We start from the raw sequence: 19,758 nt of genomic DNA, 5'->3' as shown, positions 1-19,758 counted from the left end.
GTGGGAGAACGGTTTTTGAGGTAGACGGCATAAGCGATAGCTTCCGGCCATAGAAACAGTGGGAGATCATGTTCGGCTAGCATAGCCCGGGTGTGTTCAACAATGGTGCGGTTTAGTCGTTCGGCGACGCCGTTCTGTTGAGGTGAGTGCGGCGCCGTGTATTCACACCGTATCCCTTTTTCGGCTAAAAATTGTCTGACTTCAGCAGAGACATACTCTCCGCCATTATCGAATCGGAACGCTTTGAGCTTCTTGCCGGTTTGGGTTGTGATGTAGGCCTCATAGTTACGTATTTTGACATCAACTTCTGATTTCCTTTTCATAAAAAACAGTACAGTGCGACGAGTGGCACCATCAGTGAAGGTAATGAAGTACCGTTCACGTGAGATTCCGTTAATGCGAGAGGGTCCCCAAACATCGGTAAACGTAATTTCCCCAATTTCCGTGTATTTGGTTTCTGACTCATTTGGAAAGGGGAAAACATGCTGTTTGGCACGTACACATGCCTTGCATTCAAATGTGAGTGTACTATTGGTGTCAACATTCATACCATCAACCATGCCCTTGTCTTTTAGGAGTTTTATAGACTTGGGTGATATGTGTCCAAAAGCACAGTGCCATTCTCTCCAAGAACGGGTAGTGGGATTGGTGGGGAAGGCAAGTGTGGGAGTTTCAGGGGAGGAATCATGTGTGGTGATTTTCGGGGATGGGAAACGAGAAGTACGGGTTACAGTAACAACATAGAGATTTCCGACGCGCTTGGCGTGGATAACCTCGCGTGACGAAGTGCCGGGGGAGAATACAGACATGTAGTCTTTGGCACATTTGACAGTGAACCCTGCATGAGTCATGCGGCCAAGCGAGATGAGGTTGAATGGTGAATTGGGAACATGTAGGGATCCCTGAAGCGTGATGTTGAAAGCACGGGTGCCGTTGTGGGCTGCGATGTGGGCGTCACCTTTTCCGAGTGCGGGTGACTGTCCAAATCCGGTAACGGAGTTTCCGGGGGTCTCGGTATAAGTTGAAAAGTAAGATTTGTTACGGATTATGTGGCTAGTAGTACCGGAATCTATTAACCATGTGTCGGGAGGGAGTCTGGAAGCAGCTTCCTGAGCCATGAATGCATATTCCGGCTCAGACTGGACAGATGACTCTTCCTGTGTGACGTGGGAGCGATTATTTCGAGATCGGGATTGTTTTGAACGCTCAAAATTTTGCCGTTTTTGTTCGGGAGTGAAGGTTTTTCCGGCGGCTGTGTCCCGGCATTCGTCCTTGACATGCCCGAGGCGACCGCAGCCATAACAAGTGACGTTTGGCGATTTCCGGCGTTGATGGCCCTTACTGGCCTTTCCTGCTGCGAGTGCGACGTCGTCCGAACTTGGTTTGGCCTCCTTTCGGCGGGCCTGTTCCAATATCCGGGCAATGAGCTTAGTTGAATCGGAAAGTGAGGTTGTGTCGACACCCTGGATGAATGGATTTCAGGATTCAGGGAGGGAGGTGAGGAGAGTGATGGAAAATTCATCATCAGTGATTTTGGAATCAAGGCTGGCTAGTTGCTGTCTGTATCGTGTCATAGTCCGAATATGCTCTTCGATGTCTTCGCCGTCTTGGCACTGGGCACGAAACAGTTTTCGGCGCGCTAGCACAATGCCAATGGCACCTTTGGGTTGGTACATGTCGGACAGTATTTTCCACGCTGCGGCTGAAGATGCCGCATCGGAAATGTATACGAGGGGTTCGTCGCCGACCCTGAGACGGATGGCGGAAAGGGCTTGACAGTCCCTTTTCCCCCAAGCCTTAATTTCGGACTCAGGTAGGTTGGTAGGTTTGGACGATGTGCCGAGAGCATAGTCTTCGAGGCCCATGTCTGTAAGGATGTCGAGCATCTTGATCTTCCAGGTGGAGTAATTCTCGACACCTGAAAGATGCTGGATACGGTATGCGCTGGATGTTGCCGAGTCGGTTGTAGACATGTTATGAAGGCTGAGAGCGACAGTGAAGGACGAGAGTGGATGCGAGTTGATTCAGTTGGGGCCGGGGCCCATAACCTGACGAGAGTGTGAGATGGAGAGGAATTACTTATTACTCCGAGTGAGCTCTGGTTGAGCTTTAATACCTACAAGTAAGTATCTAGAATTTTCTTGTATGTACTTTATTTAAATGAGAATGTAAATGTATGTACATGGATGTCCAAGAGTGGAGTCGGCAATCGCGACGCCACGTCCACTGGGATCCACAAATCCCGTGACACCCCTCGATAGAAATATTCTCTGACTTGCCTGTTCGCTGGGTTAGGTTGACCACTCGATGTTTTCTGGTGGTATTCTGTCGTGACCGAGGGCTGACTCTCAAATTTGACACGCAGACGGCGAGTTGTTAGTTGTATCGCTCGTCAACGAAGACTCTTTGAGGGGCTTCTGAGTATGTGATATAAGGAACCTTCATCTGAAAAATAGATTCCAAAGTGTTCTTTTCCAGGTACATTGGTGCATGCGTGCCTCGCCCTTTTCAACAACAGGTCATTGAGTTGCTCAAGGACTCCATCCGTACAATTAAACTCACATCGAAGCTAGGCGTTATGTACTACGCGTTATTAAGCTGTGAGGTCTTCCATCTTGGACTGTTTTATCAGTTTTACTGAACTCCCAATCCCTCCAGTCTGTACGATGATTATCGTGATCATCGTCTTTACTCTTCCTGTAGGCGCCAGATACGGCCCGATTATCCCCCCCCCACGTTAGCACGACCTTCGCCTTCTTTGTCCTCGTACATTGGAACTCCAACACTTTCCCTTCCTTCGACAGTACCCATGATAACCAGGGACCTCTGACGGCTGTGGCCCACACGTGCAATTATTCCGGCGATATGTCAAATATGTGCTACGCTTTCAACCAGTGAAGTGGTTTTAAAGGACAATTGACTGCCGATATCAAGCGTGCTTGTTATCCGTGGACATTGGCAGTTGATATCAGACACAAAGGAGACGTAAATTTTGGAGATGCACGGCTTGTGCATGGCGAAAGGGTTCCCTGCTCTTTTCTGTTCGCGAATCGCCGCCGGTTCTGCCTTCAAAGCCTCGCCAATACCTATATATGTGGGAGAATATGCTTCTGCGAACTGTTGGAGACATCAATTGAACTCGTAGTCCTTCACCGACTTTCATGGTACCCCGTAACAGCAAGTTCGGCAGGAAGCGATCCCAGAAAGAGGTGGAACTATTGGGAAGGGCGAATCTTCTTCTCGGAAGTCAGCTGTGGCTCGGATATCAACGGATTGCTTCCGGCTCCTACGAGAGAGAAGAGGGCAAAGCGAGAAAGACGAGACGAAAGCAGCGAATGTGATGGAACAAAGCTTTAGAAGCAATTCCACGGTTTGGTCCAATGATAACATGACGGCGACCTCAATCATTCTCCGAGTCGTGTTTGGCAATTGCTTCAAGATCTGCAAGAAAATGCTGATGCTTTCACGGGTCGATACCGGTAAACATAATCATGAATCGTCAAACTGCCACGGGTCCCTTCCGAGTCCCTTTGATCCCAACAAACATCTCCAATAATATCCCCACACCCCGATGATACGGAAATGTTAAGAGCATAGTGGAGTACTAAGCGCTCTCAGCCGGACCAGTATAAAAACTTTCAATAATTATCTGTATCAACAATCTCAAATCGTCTCTTCAACTTCCTCAGATCAGCCTCTAGAACAATGTCATTCTTCATTCCTGCTCCAAAGCCATCTACCAAGCTCGGTATCTATCGTGTTCTGTCATCTCGAGCTGGTGTTCGCGTCTCTCCCTTATGCCTCGGTGCGATGAGCATCGGCGACAAGTGGGAGGATTGGATGGGATCGATGGATAAAGAATCCAGTTTCAAACTATTGGACGCGTATTTCAACATGGGAGGAAACTTTATTGATACGGCTAACACCTAGTCAGTTGGTTTGATTTTCGGAGGGAAAAGGCTTTTGTTGTTGAACTTTTTTTTTACTGATCTGTGTTATAATATAGTCAGGATGAGTCCTCAGAAGAATTCATTGGCGAGTGGGCAGAAAAACGCGGGATCCGAGATCAGCTCTTCATTGCTACCAAGGTATGTGGTAGTTCGTATGCCATCTGCCATGAAGTCGAAGTCTCATGTCTTATGCTATCTCGCAGTATACCACTCTTTTCAAGAAGGCAGACCCGAAGGTCGCTCAAAAGGTCAATTACACTGGGAATAACGTGAAGAGCATGCACCTCAGCGTCAATGCGAGCTTGAAGAAGCTCCGCACCGACTATATCGATCTTTTCTATGTACACTGGTGGGATTACGATACCTCTGTTGAGGAGGTCATGGATGGGTTGCACAATCTAGTGGTCCAGGGCAAGGTGCTCTACCTGGTAAGGCTCAGTTTTTTTGTGTGTCATCTACAATAGTCTGACCGAGTGGTTCAGGGCATCTCGGATACGCCTGCATGGGTAGTCGCACAGGCTAACCAATATGCTCGAGATCACGGAAAGACACCCTTCTCTGTCTATCAAGGGCAATGGAGTGTCTTGCAGAGATCTTTTGAAAGAGACATCATTCCTATGGCGCGATCCTTTGGTCAGTTCTTCCTCTAGCTCATTTTTCCTAAATTTCGTCTCAATATGGTCAACTTGAAGGTATGGCACTCGCCCCATGGGGTGTTATCGGTGGAGGCAAACTCAGGACCGATGCTGAAGAGCAACGAAGAAAGGAAAGCGGAGAGGAGGGCAGAAAGCGGGCTGGTACTTGGGAGAGGACGCCGGACGAAGCAAAGATGAGTCGAGCATTGGAGAAAGTCGCACAGGAGATTGGTGCGAAGAGCATTTCATCTGGTACTGTCTTTCTTTCTACCTACGATGGATGGCGTACGTTCCTTACACACTTTCGTTGACAGTTGCAATTGCGTATGTAATGCAAAAGACCACTCACGTCTTCCCGATCATTGGTGGGCGGAAAGTGGAACAGCTGGAGCAAAACCTTGAAGCACTTGACATTACTCTGTCTGCGGAACAGATTCAGTTCTTGGAGAGTCAAGTTTCCTTCGATATTGGCTTCCCTAATATCATGATTGTAAGTCTTGGGCACTATTAAAAACCTGCCGCTGCTCACCAAAATATCGCTCCTGACAGGGAGACGGAACTAAGCCCGTGTATTTGATGAATATGGCATGCGATTACCAGAAGATTCCAAAGGCACAACCACTTCCTACACCTACCCTGTAGACTAGACCACCGGTTACGATGCTCAAAACCGTACTTAAGTGATCTTTTTTCTGTCACACGACGCTTTTCAGAATTATTGCAGAGGAAGGGTCACCTGGTATTGCTGTTTGTAGGTAGGTGACTGCCTTCCTCCGGCCGATCGTGCACATATAAGTACCGGATTCTTTCAGCTTTTGAATCGGAACTGTGTCGTCTGTCATGAGAATTGAGAGGGTTCTCCCTTTAAGATTTGCCCATAGCGATACGTTTACAACGAGGAAAACATGTCCAGTTTTTCACTCCGAATAAATACAAAGTTCGTGGGATATCTTATCTTTCGTAGACAATCTTATCTTTGCGGTATATCCTTTCTCTTTCTCTTCTTGTTCACTTGTTCGTTTCGCCGAAGGTATCGCTCACCTCGTACCCTTCGGTATAAATAAACTTACCTCGATAGTTCTCCAGGCCAATGACAGATACAACCGGCCCTCAAACCGATGGACCTCGAAGAGTTTTCAAGAAACGAAGGTTGCAGAACTCTTGCGATACGTGTAGGCAAGTTCGTAACTTGAATTTCTAAAATTCGCTTTCTTGTTGATCGGGATTTTTTTAGAAAAAAGGTGAGAAATGAGCTTTGTAAAGCTGCGTGAATCAACGTTTGAGCTTGGGGGTGTTAAATTTGCTTCAGTAAAATGTACGTTCTCTACTAATTCTTGGTTGAACGACTCATTAAAACCATCTAGGTGACAGTGCAAATATGCCCGGAAATATTTGCTCAAACTGCATCATGTTCAATTCGGAATGCACACACGTCCTCGCGAACTCGAAGAAAGTATGTCAGACGAAGGATTTCCATTCACAAATCTCTCAACCGTCGACTTTTAGCGTGGAGCACCGAAACCACCGATCCAATCACAAAATACAGTCGGATATCCTCAAGCTTCAGCGAGTCCCACCGAAACGTGCGTATACCTAGAGGTCAACACGAAATCTTGAAATTCACATCGATACAGGACCTCAACCACTCGAAGTTTTGCAGACGTAAGCTCCTTTGGGATTTCCGATTCCTAATAATATAATCACATTGTGACATTATCCTTGTCAGAGCATACACAAAACGTCGTCCACTCGTCAAGAACTTACTGATTCCGTTCTTTCCGCGTCCTACGTGTTTCCCCATGACCTAGTTGAAGCTCATTCCAAGATATTCGAACTCGCTTCCTACGCTCGCTATTTAGAGCAACAACTCACCGCCGCACGCAGGTCACCCTCCCTTGCTGTTACAAACAGGTCGACACGTAAGTAGTTTAGCTTCTTATGAAACGAGATCTTGCTGATAAGCATGTGTGTTAGGAAGCCCGCCCACGCCACATTTTTCTGGGCCCGGACTCACGTACTCAACGTCTCAGACTTCGGCAGATGAGGACTCGGAGGAAGGAATGATCAATATTGCAGTATCGGATCCGATGAAAAGGCTCGCCTTGCACCAAGAAGGCGACGCCTTTTACGGCAAGTCGAGTGACATGGTGTTCATCAAATCAGCAATAGACGCCAAAGCGGAATACACTAGCTCGACTGGAGGCGAAGAGAGGGTTGAGATCAAGGGTTTAAAGCGGCCAGAATTTTGGAACACCTTTACGGTGAGTCTTGGATTTACTCGTTCAGATGTTGAGTCTGACGTGGGCGTGTTCGTTAGTTACAGTGGCAACGCGTACCTTGCCAATTTGAACCTCCTCTCGATTTCCCTTCCCCCGGATTGATGTCACTGCTGATCCAGCATTTCTTCGACGATTACAATGTCATTTTCCCTCTTTTACATCGGCCCACTTTTGAGAAGGACGTAACCGGTGGACGCCATCTCTTTGATGCACGCTTTGGCTTAATGTTACTGTCGGTATGCGCCATCGGATCGAGATTTCTCGATTTAAACGATGAGAGGCTATTAAATGAAGGTGTCCTGGATCTCAGCGAAGCAAAGACGTCGAGGAAACACAGCCTAGGATGGAGATGGTACAGACAGATCGGTTACAGAGCCATGAGCGTCGATTTTTCCCCCTCCAGACCCGATGTCTGTGAAGTGCAGTTGATCTGCGTAGGTCTGACACGTTGTTCATACCAAAAGACTGACTCATCTATACTTGGGTAGAATTGTATAATGTTTCTGCAACCGACATCCACGCCCGATGTTTGTTGGCTACTTCTTGGACATGGGGTACGGTATGCGGTAGGCGCAGGCGTGCATAGAAAGAGCTTCCGTGGTGGTGTTGGAACCTATTCTACAGAGAAGGAGTTGTGGAAGAGGGCGTTTTGGTGCTTAGTAACTATTGACACCCTCATGAGTGCATTTCTGGGACGCCCAAGGGCCACCAATCCCGCGGAGTGAGTCCCAGTCCCTTTATATTTCGGTCTCTACTCAGCAAGTGATTTTCAGCTACGATCTCGAATTTCCCGTAGAATGCGATGACGAGTATTGGGATCAACCAGACCCAGAACAAAACTTCAAACAACCCTCTGGAAAACCGTGTATAGTGTCGGGCTACGTGCAGATGTTGAAGTTGGTGGATATCTTCGGTTTTGCACAACGCACCATCGCACGTCGTCCTTCCCCTTCACTTGGTGTCGTTTGCTAACGTCGACCTTTCCTCTAGTATTCGGTCAGAAAATCCCAGCCACCTGAAGGCATCACTTCCCTCGAACAAGACCAAGCGGCTATCAAAGAGCTCGATCAAGCCTTGAATGAATGGATTGATAACATTCCCGATTATCGTCAGTCATATTACGAACCCCCTCTTTCAAATTGTCCTCACCGTGTTTCTCAGTCCGTTGGAACCCGCACATGTATAGCGAGAACAAACTTTTCTTCAATCAATCCTCTACCTTACATGCTCACTTTTATTGGGTTCAAATACAAATTCACCGGCCATTCCTTCGTGTCAAAGGAAATCGCCACCGGGGAATGGCGTTCTCGAGTTTGGCTGTCTGTGCGAACGCAGCACGTTCATGCTCACATGTCATGGACGTACAATGCAGAGAAGGAGAATTGCCTATACCCTTTCCGGGGACACAAGTACGGTCACTTTTCATTTACTGCTGATATTTCTTCGCTCACGTCACGGTTGACATAGATGGTCCTCTTCAACTCAGCTGTTGTTTTACTCCTCAATATCTGGGGTGGGAAGAAGCTAGGTGTCACACCTGACCCTGTCAGGGAAATGAACGACGTTTATAAGTGCTTGAACGTCTTACGAAGCTATGAAGAAAGGTCAGTGGCCTGTTCTCTGTTTACCCTGATCTTCAAATCCAACTCATACGTCCGTGAACAGGTGGCAAATAGGTGGCCGTCTCAGGTATAGCCTCTTCATGTGCGCGGTAATGCATCCTTGCTGACTGTGGCCATCCTAACAGCGATATCTTAACAGAACTCATATCCGTCAGCGATCTCAATATCATACCTACCCCGTCTACATCACTCAAACGTCCACACCCTTCTGATCATGATCAAACGACGTCCGAAACTGGTACTGATCTCCAAATAGCATCTGCTGTCGTCTATCCAGGGATCGACTATACTGCCGCATCATCCCAGTCCACTTCCAACGGGAACTTGTGGGAAGAGCCTACGTTCAGTGGACTGCCCTTATATACCAGAGATCTGGGCCGATTACCCCTGCACGGTTCAACCCACGATTTATTCGGCGGTGACCTTCATTCTCTGCAATCATCATCTCGGACGACTGTTCAGCAACAAAGTGCCGGGCAAGCTACTGACCAGATTACACCGACCTGGCCACACCTTGGTCATGATGGTCCTTCATTGTTAGACGGTGTGTTTTTCTTGATTTCTTTTTTCGTTACTCTCGACTTAAAACGCCCCTTAGGCTCTAACCCCGGTCAGAGTGTATCTCTCAATAGCGGAGCACTCGCGATGTGGTCAGGTACACCAGGTGAATACGGGTAAGTGGTATTTTCGTCTTTTACAGAGATCGGGATCGGGATTCGCTCATTTCATAACTACTACAGATGGGAAGACTGGAGTTCCTATGTTTCAAGCATCGATGACATTTTACGATCTTCACTGGATATTTCTATCACAGGTTAAGAACTTCTGACTGTGTTTTTAGTGTTCGTGTCACATTCGTAGATCTCTGCTGTGTCGTTGTTATAAGTTTTACCATTTCTTCAATAATTGATACTGTATTCCTCGCCTCCTCAATGCAGCTTCTACCAGCTTCATCCCTTCTAACACCCCCTCTTCCTGCAGACGCCTTCCGACAATCTGGACCCCGACCGGGAGACCAGCCATCTTCACGGGATCGTACATCTTGTATAAGTCTTCCTCGATGGCATTTCTCGCTTTCGTCGGTTGAGACACTTTATCGATCACAGGATCAACATGAGTCACTGGTAAAACCCCAGCAGTGTGGTCAAGCTGAAAGAGTTTTTACTCAGAATCAAACTCAGAAGTCACAGCTGAGCGGTTCACTGACCATATTAAACAATACCGCGTATCCGGCCCCTTGAGCTCCCGTCTTCATACCTCGATGCGGAACTGCAGGAAGAGCATTCGGAACCGTAAGCACGAAATCCAGTTCTTCCTTGTTCCACATATCGAACCACTCCCTACGGTAGGCTTCTCGACGAGCGATGATAGGCCAATATTCCGTGATCTTCTTCTCCGACATCACACCTTCCAGCAAGCCCGCGTAGATATCATCCCGGCGTATGTATCGAGTATACCAGATGTAGACTTTCTTCAGGAACCAAGGAGTGACAAACCACTTTCTGATCTGTTGTATTCCCGAATCACACCACTCTCCAAATCGAATGGGACCGATTATGACCTTGGCTAAGAGGAAAGGTCAGCGGATCGGATATTACGAGACGAAGTAGTACTTGCCTTCATCTGCGAGTAATAACTGTGAAGCTATCTTGAGACCTTCGTAAGGACTAGGAGGGTTTCTGCGCGAGCTGTGAGGTAGTCTTCATCAGGGTGCGAACGAAAAACTAACATCGAGACTGTAGTATGACCATCGTCTTGCAAAGCGTTCACAACGGTTTGCAGTGCACGTTTACAAGCCGGAGAAGGCTTGACGATCCCTTGCCTTTGATTAAAGAGCGGCAAAAGAACTAAAGAACAAGACCGACGAACCATCATCCCAGAAAACGCCCCACTTGAGTTTCTTGTGTTGTAAATCGACCTCACGCCATGGAATTTCCAAACACTGTAAAAGGAACCCGGATCATCAGTTCGTGCCCTGTCTCACATAATCGACACAAAAGGGCTAACACTGTAGTCATACTTCCACGGCTCCATCTTGACGACTGCTCTCCAGAATGTCTCTAAATCCTCCAAGGTTCGCGTCATTGGCGAATGAGTAGAAGGCACGCCTTCTTGCCCGGGAATACTCGTCCCACTCCCCGCCTTTGGAAATCTCCCCACTGATGCCTTGATGGAATATATCCCTGAATAATGTGCCGGCACTCTCACCGACCCAGCTACATCTGAACCAACACCAATCCGAGATCCGCCGTAGGCAATTAGAGCTGATTCACCACCTGAAGAACCCCCGGGTGAGTGATCAGGATTGTGAGGGTTCGTCGTGACACCAAAGAGGTCCGAAGAGGATTCGTAGGACATGAGGGTGATTGGAACGTTTGTTTTCACGAAAGGAATCGCACCGGCATCGCGGAGGAGGTTAAAAATGGCTGAGTGTTCTTTAAAAGGTTTTCCGACCCATGCAGAGTACCCAACGCTGGAGTCGAACCCTTTCACGCCCAACATCTAGTTAACAATTCGGTTGAGTTTCAATCCAGTGTTGAGGACAGCGGCTACTCACGTCCTTCAAGCTCACTGGAACGCCTGCCAGAGGACCATCCATGTTACAGTCCTTCGCCCAATCTAGCGCTTCCGATATCATCACTTCCGTGAGGCAATTCGTCTCTTTGTGAGCGAGCAACGCAGCTTTTCCATACGCCGTTAGAGATGCCTGTGGTTGTATTCGTCCTTTTCGAACATTCTCTGCGAGTTCAGATACGGGTAAGTCCAGAATCCGTTTCTCTTCGGTAGTTAAAGGGTTGTGGAAGTCGTCCGGAAGGCGTGCAATACGATTTCGTCGTTCTTCCTGTTTCACGCGACTTTGAGAAGTGATTTTTAGGGTCGACCGGAACTGCCGGCAGAAGTCGACACATACCATGCTTTACGATGTTCAAAGTACGACAGTAGCATGTCGTGGTCGTGGTGGGAAGTAATAATGTGGGAAGAGGTCTGATAGCATTGCGATCATGGGGGTTCCAGTTGAACTTTGAAATCAATAAGCAACGTGATTCAGTCAATTCTACACATAACCATGTTTGCATTCATCGCCTCCATACCTCAAACCGTGGCGACCGCAGCTGAAGCACATTTCACTGGATGACTTCCCGTAAGGATGTGCAAATAATCTCCTTTCAAATAAAAGTTTTGATGTAAATTGGAAATTGGGAAATTGTCGAATTATTTGCAGATGCCTCCCGCAATGCTGGAAATTTGCATGAAGTGCTCGGATTTATCACACGTGTGGTAGCTCGCCAAGGGCGTAAGCGCGGACAAACTTCCATATCTGGGCTGGAAACCATGTGGACTCACCTCGCTTAACGAAATATTGCAGCAAAAACAGTTTAGAAAGGGGTCGCTAGGCCTTTCTAAATTCAAGAATTTAGAACATGCCCTGATGTTCAGATTCTGGTATTTGTTGCCAGGTATCACTCGCTTAATATATCTCCGATGATTTTCAGCGTTATTTGCAACGATATTTACAAATAATCCTTACGGGAAGTCATCCACTGTCGCTTGGTATTCTCTCTTCCCGTGTCTTGATACCAGCAACTCTCGGAAGCAAATAATAGCTCGTAATACGGCCCAGCTAGGCCCGAAAAAAGAACGTCAGGCAACAGTAGCAAGCTACCGGAGAAATGGGACAGACGACTTGTATGAATCAACGAGACGCACCCATTCCGGTAGAGCTCCTTCAACCCCGTACATGTGGCAAGCGGACGTGCCTTTATCCTTTTCGAGGGGAGGGCATGTTACGATTCGCAAATGGACTTCATGAAACTCCTTCTCCTGCGAACCCTGCGAAACTCGTGAAACTGCTAGTATTTCTGGACCTTGGTTCACATCTCAATAATTCATTGCCGCCGACGAGGATTTTCATGAAAGACCGGGTCGTAATCCAAGCCTCTTCTCCGAGCGAGGTCTACAAGTCCTGGAATAAACGTGCTTCCTAATTACCGTTACGCTACTTCCAGGTTGGACCAAGGGGAACTCATCATTAGGTGAGTCGAAGTTTTGATTTCCTGCGGAGCTGTGTAGATAACCACGGTTGCTATTTCCGTTTCTTTATCGCAAAGCTTTTCAACGTGATTATGACTGCTTAGGGTGGTCACTGTTCTGGTAGTTCCGGCGGTTCCCATGTGGGACCATGCTGCGTAATCTATCTATCTATCCGTCTGGTCAAGAAGCAGCGCAAAAACGATGAAGCCGTCAAAAACGCCAAGACCTTTCTCGAAAACAAGTTCAACGATGAGAAACACCAGTTCTAGCTATTGATGCTACCCTCGACGCGAAGGCAGTACATGGACACTCATGAATTCCGAAATGCCTTCATATTTTTCCGAGAGATAAACACAGCTTCCTTCGATGGTGTACTCGTCGAAGAGAATGTAGACCTGTTTGCAGATTGCACGTGTCTCGCCTCGACAGTTCCCCAAAAGCATACACGACGTCGTTGGTTCCGAAGCCAAAGCAGCTGCGTAATCTGTTGATCCAACCCAGCATCAATGGTCAGCGGCCATCTACTACTCCTGACGGTTGGGTGAGCGATCGTGTTCCAATCAGGCGAATAAGTGGAAGGCTTGTCAATATCTTATCGGATAGTACTTCGCCTCCAGATTCCGTAGCCGTGCGTAAATTGAGTACAACTATCACCAGATTTCCGGTTAATTACACTCTATGGTCAGATAGTCGACGAATTCATACTCTATACATATTTGGGTCATTGAGGCCTGTTTTAAAAGTGACTTTCATTGTGTAGAGTACTAAAATTACAAGAACATTATCGTGAACTGGTTCATAGTCTATGTGTGAATCCCCAACTGGTAGCAATGTAAAATATACAAAATGCAGAGAAGGAAAATGAAGGGTATGGATGTATACGAATAAACATCGCCAGGCACTAAGAGACTAACTCTCAATCACTCGTTGAACTTCTTGGTTATCACGACTCTTTTTCCGAATTAAGGACAGCAAGGTGACCACTCACAGTCAACCAAGCTTCCAATCGTCGCCCCAGTTCGCCACCGCGTCCACCGCAAATGTCCCCTGTCGTATCAAGCGTATTCTCCTTTTCGGTTTCTCGTGCAATCACAGGAATTTTTGAGGAGGCTTTCCGTCGCGCGAGAGAGACTGCAGGGGCGTCTACACCCTTACCAGAGCTAGAGGTCGAAAGTCTTCTCCCGAGGCCACCGTCCTCAGACGAAGAAGATGAGGTTGGACCCTTTCCATCTTCCGAATCCACTTCCACTCCATTGCCGTTAATACCAACATGAACAGCGTCATAAACTCGTTCACTCATCAATATCGCATTGACATCATCTCCACCATCAACATTAACCTCGGGAAGCGGGCTTAAAGGAGGCGAATCCTGGTTCATGTCGGCCTCCTTGAACCAATCTTCCTCAAACTCTTCAGCGCCGAGCATGCTTTCCGCCAAGCCTTCTTCCCATCCATCCCATTCCACAAATCGATGGGCCATGCGTAATCGCCTCCCGGCCGCTTCGTAGAACAGCCACTCGTGAGCGAGTGATGCAAAGTCACTTTCGGGATTCTTCTTCGAAGAGGAGTCAGGTTTCAGAGTGGTAACGGGTGCTGCCGGCGTATGCGAGGCTTCGGAAGCCATCTTGATCAGAACTTCTCGGAAGAGTTTGGCGGTGAAAGGACTGGATTGAAGGAATGCCGGAAGATGCGCGCACTGCCAGAGCGGCCTCGTAGTCGTCGATTCCCAGTCAATTATACACGTCTGGAGGAGGGTCAGAAGGACATCGGCGAAACGGGCGAGACTGTGCTCACGATTTTGGTTGGATCTTCCTCATCTACAAAGACATTCTCGAGACTCAAGTCATGGCAGTCGAATCCGAATTCTTCAACTTCCTTTCCGGTGCGTGATTGTATAACCGCATGCCCTTCCTTGCTCTTGAGCTCCTCCTGTTGCTTTATAAGCTCGTCCATCAAGTTCAACCACCTGGCCATCTCCTTTTTGACACAATCCTCCTTCTCCTGCAAAGCAGTGAATAAAAACGTCGTCCTTTGCATTCTCCTGTAGTCCCGATACATAGCAGGACCAGGACCTTCCCACTCGTCCTCGCTCTCCTCCAAATCCCACTCATCGCTGTCATCACTCTGATCGTCCGAAATAGCTTGCAAATGGTGGTGACGGGAAGAGATGATTTCGTCCGGATCGAGGTGTAGTTTATGTGGAGCAGATTTACCCTCGTTTTCGCTTATGACCCCTTTTATTTCACGTTCAACGCACGAGTCGAAGTAGGTTTTACTTGTTGACCACGGTCCGCGATTGATTTCATTGGGATGAGAAAGCTCCCCGCGATTGGATCCAAAAAACGCCCAAGAGATGATAGGTCCTACGTGGAATTCGGTTGAATCGCTGAGTACTCCCCCTGACGTGGAGGGAACTCGGGATAGATTACCAGGAGTGGCAGCGGTGGGAGTAGAGGTGCGGGAAGACATCATTGTCATACCGAGTGTAGCAGAGAACGGGAAAGCGGTATAATGCGTCTGAATGGCCTTTGGAGTGGGCACGGCGCTTGTGCTCGCACTAGGATCGGGTCCAAGATATAAGGATCCCAAGGAGGAAAAACGATGAGAGAATAAAGGAATAATGATCCTTGCAACGTTTTGAAGGAGTTTCACTAGATCTGTATACGGCATGGAATGGTAGAGCTTCGAGAGAGGAACACCTTCTGCCTGAAAAACGCTCCGTCACGTGACTATGTAAGAAATCCAGCAACCACTCACTTTGGTCATCAGAATGTATTCGCCGCCCAGTCGATTGAACGGGTTTGAATCGTAGTGAAGAACGGTCGGGACTGGAACGTTGGTCTTGTCTCGTAGGTATCGCAGAGTAGCAACCTCCGACTCGGTTTTCAGCCGAGGCATGAATCGACGAGCAACGCGAGCCACAAGTTGGACTTTGTTCGTAAGGGTAACGAAATAGGCCTAGAGTAGAACTGTATCAGATACCGCGTGTAGCTGAGTTAGAAGGGACAACAACCTTGTGAAATGTCCCTATGATAAGAACGTTAACAGAATGATCACATGAAAACATGATGAAAACAATTTACCAGAGCTGATAAACTCAATTCTACCCACCTCTATGCCCATCTTCTCGCGCACTACATCCTTTAAGATTTTGCGGTCGACCTCAAATGGTATGGCTCCATGCACTGAAGCATCCATCTTGGCTTCTCGTTGTCGATCTTTCTGTTCCACGTCCCAATCCCATACCAAAGGAGCCTCCACTCCGATATCAACGTTTTTGCGCTTGATTACCCCATTTCGTTCCATACCAAGTGGTGAAGAACGGTGTTCAGGTTGAGCTTCAGGATTGTCAGAGTGAAGGTGGACCGCCGCTGTCACCGTCGACGGTGGCAACGGATGGTTTTCTTGTTGATGACCGGTGTGGAACGATGAGTCGTGTGTTGAAAGTAGGAAAGAGGTTTTGAGACTTTCCAACCTTTGTGTGAAAGTGGTTCAATGGGAAGGGGGATGATGAACGTTCACAAAGGACTTACAATAAATTCGGAATCACCCCTTCATGGTCGATCTGTATAAAATCGTGATTGGCTATGTTTATCGGTGCCTTCTCCGTTTGGGTAGCTTGGCATGTCACGTTGATCAGTCCCCGCCATCCACGCCGTCCAGCAACCGGTTGTTCAACAACGTTGTTGATCATAACACTTGTCCCCATCCTTATGGCTATACGGTGCAATTGTAGCTCCCTGCTACGTGTACTCTGTCCCTTGTCAGAAAGAAACGGGTTAAAGATGAAGATCTAGGCGAAGAATTTCGAGGACTGACTGATGAGTTACCTTTTTATAGTTCTTCAGGGCTGACGGGAAAATGAATCATTCGCTAATGATTCCAGTTGTGGGCGAGCAGTTTCAATTCTTTCCAAGCCATCGCGTGCTCGCTTTATACTGTATCCTGATGTATCACATCATCATATCTTGACGGGCCAGTAACCACAGTATACATCCATGTTCTCCGTGGCGTTTCGTACGAGCTTCTCCGAAATATAATCGCGAGCTATTCCAGCACTCTAGCTAATCACTCGCCCTCCGATACTAAGTAGGGATCCAGAGGACCGGTCTACCACTGCTCAAGGATGAACGAAGGTCGTCGATCTCAATCGGGCTACAAAGAGGTATATTCAGTACGTATGCGATTTTGACAGATTTCACACAGGAATAAGGCTTGGCGGGAATGTCACCGGGATGCGGAATCCTCTCAAATGCCTCTCAATAACACATTTCCATAATTCTTGCAGTCCTGGAGGACTTAGGGATGTCAAATGGCAATTTACCAACACCAAGATAACTTTCTAGTTGCCCTCAAGTTTCCAGAATCAGCTTTCGCCGACGAAAAAAAGAAATCGCCACCACAACCCGAACAATGTTGTCGTGAGCACAAGTTCTACCCGTCATTCAATCATCAGCAACAGCTTTCCTGAATTCCGTTCAGATAAGTAGCCGATCCGCCGAGATCCAAGCATGGATGATTTCGAAAGTTTTCCTCGATTGGTATGTATATACCTTGGACTCTTTGGCCCCCTCATTCTCAACCGTCTGACATGGTTGCATATCCTGCGAGGTTGCGGGTTTAAAAGGAGTTAATAACAGGAGCTTGAGAGAAGCGGAGAAAAGTATTGCCAAGGACGAGTTGACGCGTTGCTTATTTGCCGAAGTTATCGTTTTGGTGGTTGAACTTGGCGCGAAACGCCACCGGTGAAAGGCTCTGCTCGTTAAGCAAAAGTAAGCTTAAGCTTTCCAAGTAGATCATCGTCATCGTCCCTGCTCTGACGAAACAACCAAGGACTTTTTATTCGTTTTGCGAGCACTCCAATTTTACTGGACCAGGATAAACCGTCCAACTCGCATTGATGTCTTCCAATCAATCGTGCAAGTGATTCTTACCAAGATAAAAATAGTCATACCCCAGCTCCTTGAATCTCGGGACAGATTCTGATGAAGTGGGGTCCTTATGTTCGTACTTTTCACGAACGGAAACGCTGGCTAGAGTGTCCCCACAATACCTCCGGACGAGATTGGATGTCAGGTGCTATATTTTCGACGACAATGACGACGGTAAGCTCACTGGGTCGAGTCTTACCCCCGCAGGGACTCCTGGGTCCATATTCAAGACCTACGAATTCGGAATTGGAAGCCTGGATATGGCAGCATTCGCACGACTTCAAACGGAAGTCGATTCACAATTTAGCCCGTACTTACTCGGAGGGCCGTAACCGGCCGTTGTCCTCTAGGGTTGGAGAAATCATGTACCAGCCAACCCTCATCAAGAATACATCTTCAACTTAGACCAATTTCTGGGCAAGCTAGTCGAATGAAATTGAGGAGGATTTTTCGAAACGTAAACGTCGATAACAATGTCTCCCCAAGTTAACTCAGGCTAAAGAGCGCGAAAAAGTCTTCTAAAGCCGTCGTCATGACCATAACCCTCGTTAAGTGTGCGGTGATAGGAATTTCTTCACCACCACCACACGTAGGTTGGTATCACCGATATCAGAAGTGCGGGTCTTCTGGTCTACCATACCCAGTCTCACATGACTCCGAAGGTCGCAGGTATAGGTCCCGGTCATACAGCCACCGAGGTTCGTCGACTCTGAAATGCTTATCAGCAGTAGTAGGACCGGAAAGACAATTGACCACAGTCATGAATTATTACAAATCATCGTACGGGGGGTCGAAGAATGGGACTGAGGGGGGGGGGGGGGGGGGGCAATATGCACATGTTAGGGAAAGGACAGTACTAAGCAGACGCCACAGGAAGGACAGCCAGAGGAACTCCAAGCTCGATCTCGTTCTTCTGTCTTCCCCAAAACCTCGAAGAACGACGAGAAGCGGTCGTGAGCGGAGACTTCGGTAAAGGCCGCGCAACAGCACAGATCCAGCTCCTCCAGGCTTGGAAAAGATCCTTAAATCACGACAGGTAAGTCCAAAATGCTGACTCAGGGGAGAGTAGAACACCACAAGCTGACCTTCTGGATACCAAAAATGAGGACACCAGCGACGGGCACTACGGAAAAGAGCCGGTCTCTAAAGGATTATTCTGAAGGGGAGCTTAAATGTGGCTTACGAAAGGAGAGAACGATGTCGACAGCGGGTGTGTCGTATTCCGTCAACAAATGAACGAGGCCCTCCCTAGTAGAATGTTATTAGTTCAGATGCAGGAGGAAAAATCACAACCATACGCAAAACCGATGAGAACAAGAAAGCTGAATATCAACACACGGGCGACCATCTTGAGAGTCTGAACCGAGACTGTGCTTCTAGCATCGCTACGATCAAAGTTCCGACATAGCGACATCCCGAGAGAAACTAAGCGTTAACATGTCAACGCATACTAGAAGTTCCAATGAAAGACCGGGAGTACTTTGAACAGGAATAGTTGAAAAAGTGATGATTACAACGAAAAGGGAGGAGATTTTGGCCCTAATTACGAACGAATCAGTACAGGTCTAGCCGACGGAGGATTGATAGACCCGGCCATACGGCATAAGATTTGAAAAGGTGCAGTACATCCCGAAACTGTGAGCCAAATGTGGGCGTTGTAGACCATACTGCTGCGGCCTTTAGTCTGCCGAAAAATCCGAGTAGTAAGTCGCCACTCACGCAGAGAAACGTGAAGAACATCGGAGCCCAGGCGACAAAGGGCCCGAGCAGAAACTAAGGTAAATTCAGAGATCTGAAAGCCCGAGTAGATGGTCGACGTACGACACCCATGGCGCGTTTATGTGATTCGAAGGGAGGCTTCGATGTCCCAAAATGAACGTTATACCAGCTCTGTACAAAGAAAGTTCGAAATATGAGAACGATGATCTTCATTCCAAGCTGATTCAGAACTCACATGAATGAGTAAAACCAAGGTCGTCAATCCAGTTCTGGAAAATGTGGCTCAATATCAGATCCTTTCCGAGAGCTAGAACCACCGTGTACAAGGTTGGAATAGAATATATCAAAGCCGCTTGAGTTATACAGATATTCTTCATGTTTTGTTCAGAGAAGCGCTTGGATGGCTTGATGAAGAATAGAAGGCAATACGAAAGACAAGAAATGATCCACGACACGCAAAATGTATACCAGGTTATGCAGCGTTTGACGTTGCGAGACAGCAGAGCCGTTGTCAAGATTAGAACCATTCCAGCAGCACCAAGAAGCTCGAGGGTAAAGAAGGCATGAGTAATGGAAGCTGGTGAGGTCTT

The 19,758-nt window shown here is 47.6% G+C and overlaps 4 protein-coding genes across 6 annotated transcripts; 2 read left to right on the top strand and 2 right to left on the bottom strand.

Annotated features, from left to right (window-relative positions):
- Positions 1 to 2,715: 2,715 nt before the first annotated feature.
- Positions 2,716 to 5,227, top strand: E1B28_002731 (uncharacterized protein; the record flags this gene model as incomplete). Its single annotated transcript, XM_043159673.1, has 8 exons — positions 2,716 to 3,626; positions 3,690 to 3,929; positions 4,007 to 4,088; positions 4,154 to 4,378; positions 4,433 to 4,583; positions 4,643 to 4,837; positions 4,900 to 5,075; positions 5,135 to 5,227. The coding sequence occupies exons 2-8, from the start codon at positions 3,706 to 3,708 to the stop codon at positions 5,225 to 5,227; spliced, it is 1,146 nt and encodes a 381-aa protein (XP_043003276.1). The 5' UTR covers positions 2,716 to 3,626; positions 3,690 to 3,705.
- A 620-nt stretch (positions 5,228 to 5,847) lies between these two features.
- Positions 5,848 to 9,305, top strand: E1B28_002730 (uncharacterized protein; the record flags this gene model as incomplete). The annotated part of the gene is made up of 16 exons (XM_043159672.1): positions 5,848 to 5,900; positions 5,950 to 6,038; positions 6,092 to 6,168; positions 6,220 to 6,247; positions 6,312 to 6,504; positions 6,560 to 6,846; positions 6,903 to 7,298; positions 7,353 to 7,585; positions 7,638 to 7,797; positions 7,855 to 7,972; positions 8,026 to 8,273; positions 8,332 to 8,468; positions 8,530 to 8,553; positions 8,612 to 9,030; positions 9,085 to 9,160; positions 9,227 to 9,305. The coding sequence occupies exons 2-16, from the start codon at positions 5,964 to 5,966 to the stop codon at positions 9,303 to 9,305; spliced, it is 2,550 nt and encodes an 849-aa protein (XP_043003275.1). The 5' UTR covers positions 5,848 to 5,900; positions 5,950 to 5,963.
- On the bottom strand, positions 9,287 to 11,507 carry E1B28_002729 (uncharacterized protein). 2 transcript variants are annotated; one of them, XM_043159670.1, is made up of 8 exons: positions 11,398 to 11,507; positions 11,044 to 11,341; positions 10,494 to 10,988; positions 10,356 to 10,428; positions 10,216 to 10,303; positions 10,104 to 10,165; positions 9,694 to 10,052; positions 9,287 to 9,635 (listed from the first exon to the last, which is right to left on the bottom strand). In XM_043159670.1, the coding sequence occupies exons 1-8, from the start codon at positions 11,430 to 11,432 to the stop codon at positions 9,375 to 9,377; spliced, it is 1,671 nt and encodes a 556-aa protein (XP_043003273.1). In that variant the 5' UTR covers positions 11,433 to 11,507; the 3' UTR covers positions 9,287 to 9,374. The 2 variants fall into 2 exon arrangements, with proteins under 2 accessions (XP_043003273.1, XP_043003274.1); XM_043159671.1 differs by having other exon boundaries at positions 11,044 to 11,328.
- Positions 11,508 to 13,247: 1,740 nt separating this feature from the next.
- On the bottom strand, positions 13,248 to 16,494 carry E1B28_002728 (uncharacterized protein). Of its 2 annotated transcripts, XM_043159669.1 has the most exons (6): positions 16,052 to 16,494; positions 15,602 to 15,993; positions 15,532 to 15,545; positions 15,276 to 15,476; positions 14,313 to 15,224; positions 13,248 to 14,262 (listed from the first exon to the last, which is right to left on the bottom strand). In XM_043159669.1, exons 1-6 carry the CDS (start codon positions 16,225 to 16,227, stop codon positions 13,462 to 13,464), a joined length of 2,496 nt encoding a protein of 831 aa, XP_043003272.1. In that variant the 5' UTR covers positions 16,228 to 16,494; the 3' UTR covers positions 13,248 to 13,461. The 2 variants fall into 2 exon arrangements, with proteins under 2 accessions (XP_043003272.1, XP_043003271.1); XM_043159668.1 differs by having other exon boundaries at positions 15,602 to 16,494.
- Between the last annotated feature and the right edge of the window lie 3,264 nt (positions 16,495 to 19,758).

This window comes from Marasmius oreades, chromosome 10 (assembly GCF_018924745.1).
Source record: "Marasmius oreades isolate 03SP1 chromosome 10, whole genome shotgun sequence".
NCBI classification, from domain to species: domain Eukaryota; kingdom Fungi; phylum Basidiomycota; class Agaricomycetes; order Agaricales; family Marasmiaceae; genus Marasmius; species Marasmius oreades.
This window is presented reverse-complemented; position numbering and strand designations above follow the sequence as displayed.

Bases quoted from the DNA above. Each gene is read 5' to 3' on its own strand.
- E1B28_002729 (XM_043159670.1), bottom strand. From the start codon at position 11,432: ATGCTACTGTCGTACTTTGAACATCGTAAAGCATG. The intron at 10,304-10,355 runs GTTCGTCGGTCT...ATCAAAGGCAAG, and splicing joins GGGCGTTTTCTGGGATGATG to GGATCGTCAAGCCTTCTCCG. The intron at 9,636-9,693 runs GTCAGTGAACCG...AAACTCTTTCAG, and splicing joins ACGCGGTATTGTTTAATATG to CTTGACCACACTGCTGGGGT.
- E1B28_002728 (XM_043159669.1), bottom strand. From the start codon at position 16,227: ATGGGGACAAGTGTTATGATCAACAACGTTGTTGAACAACCGGTTGCT. The intron at 15,994-16,051 runs GTAAGTCCTTTG...TTTCACACAAAG, and splicing joins GGGGTGATTCCGAATTTATT to GTTGGAAAGTCTCAAAACCT. The intron at 15,225-15,275 runs GTGAGTGGTTGC...AGCGTTTTTCAG, and splicing joins AATACATTCTGATGACCAAA to GCAGAAGGTGTTCCTCTCTC.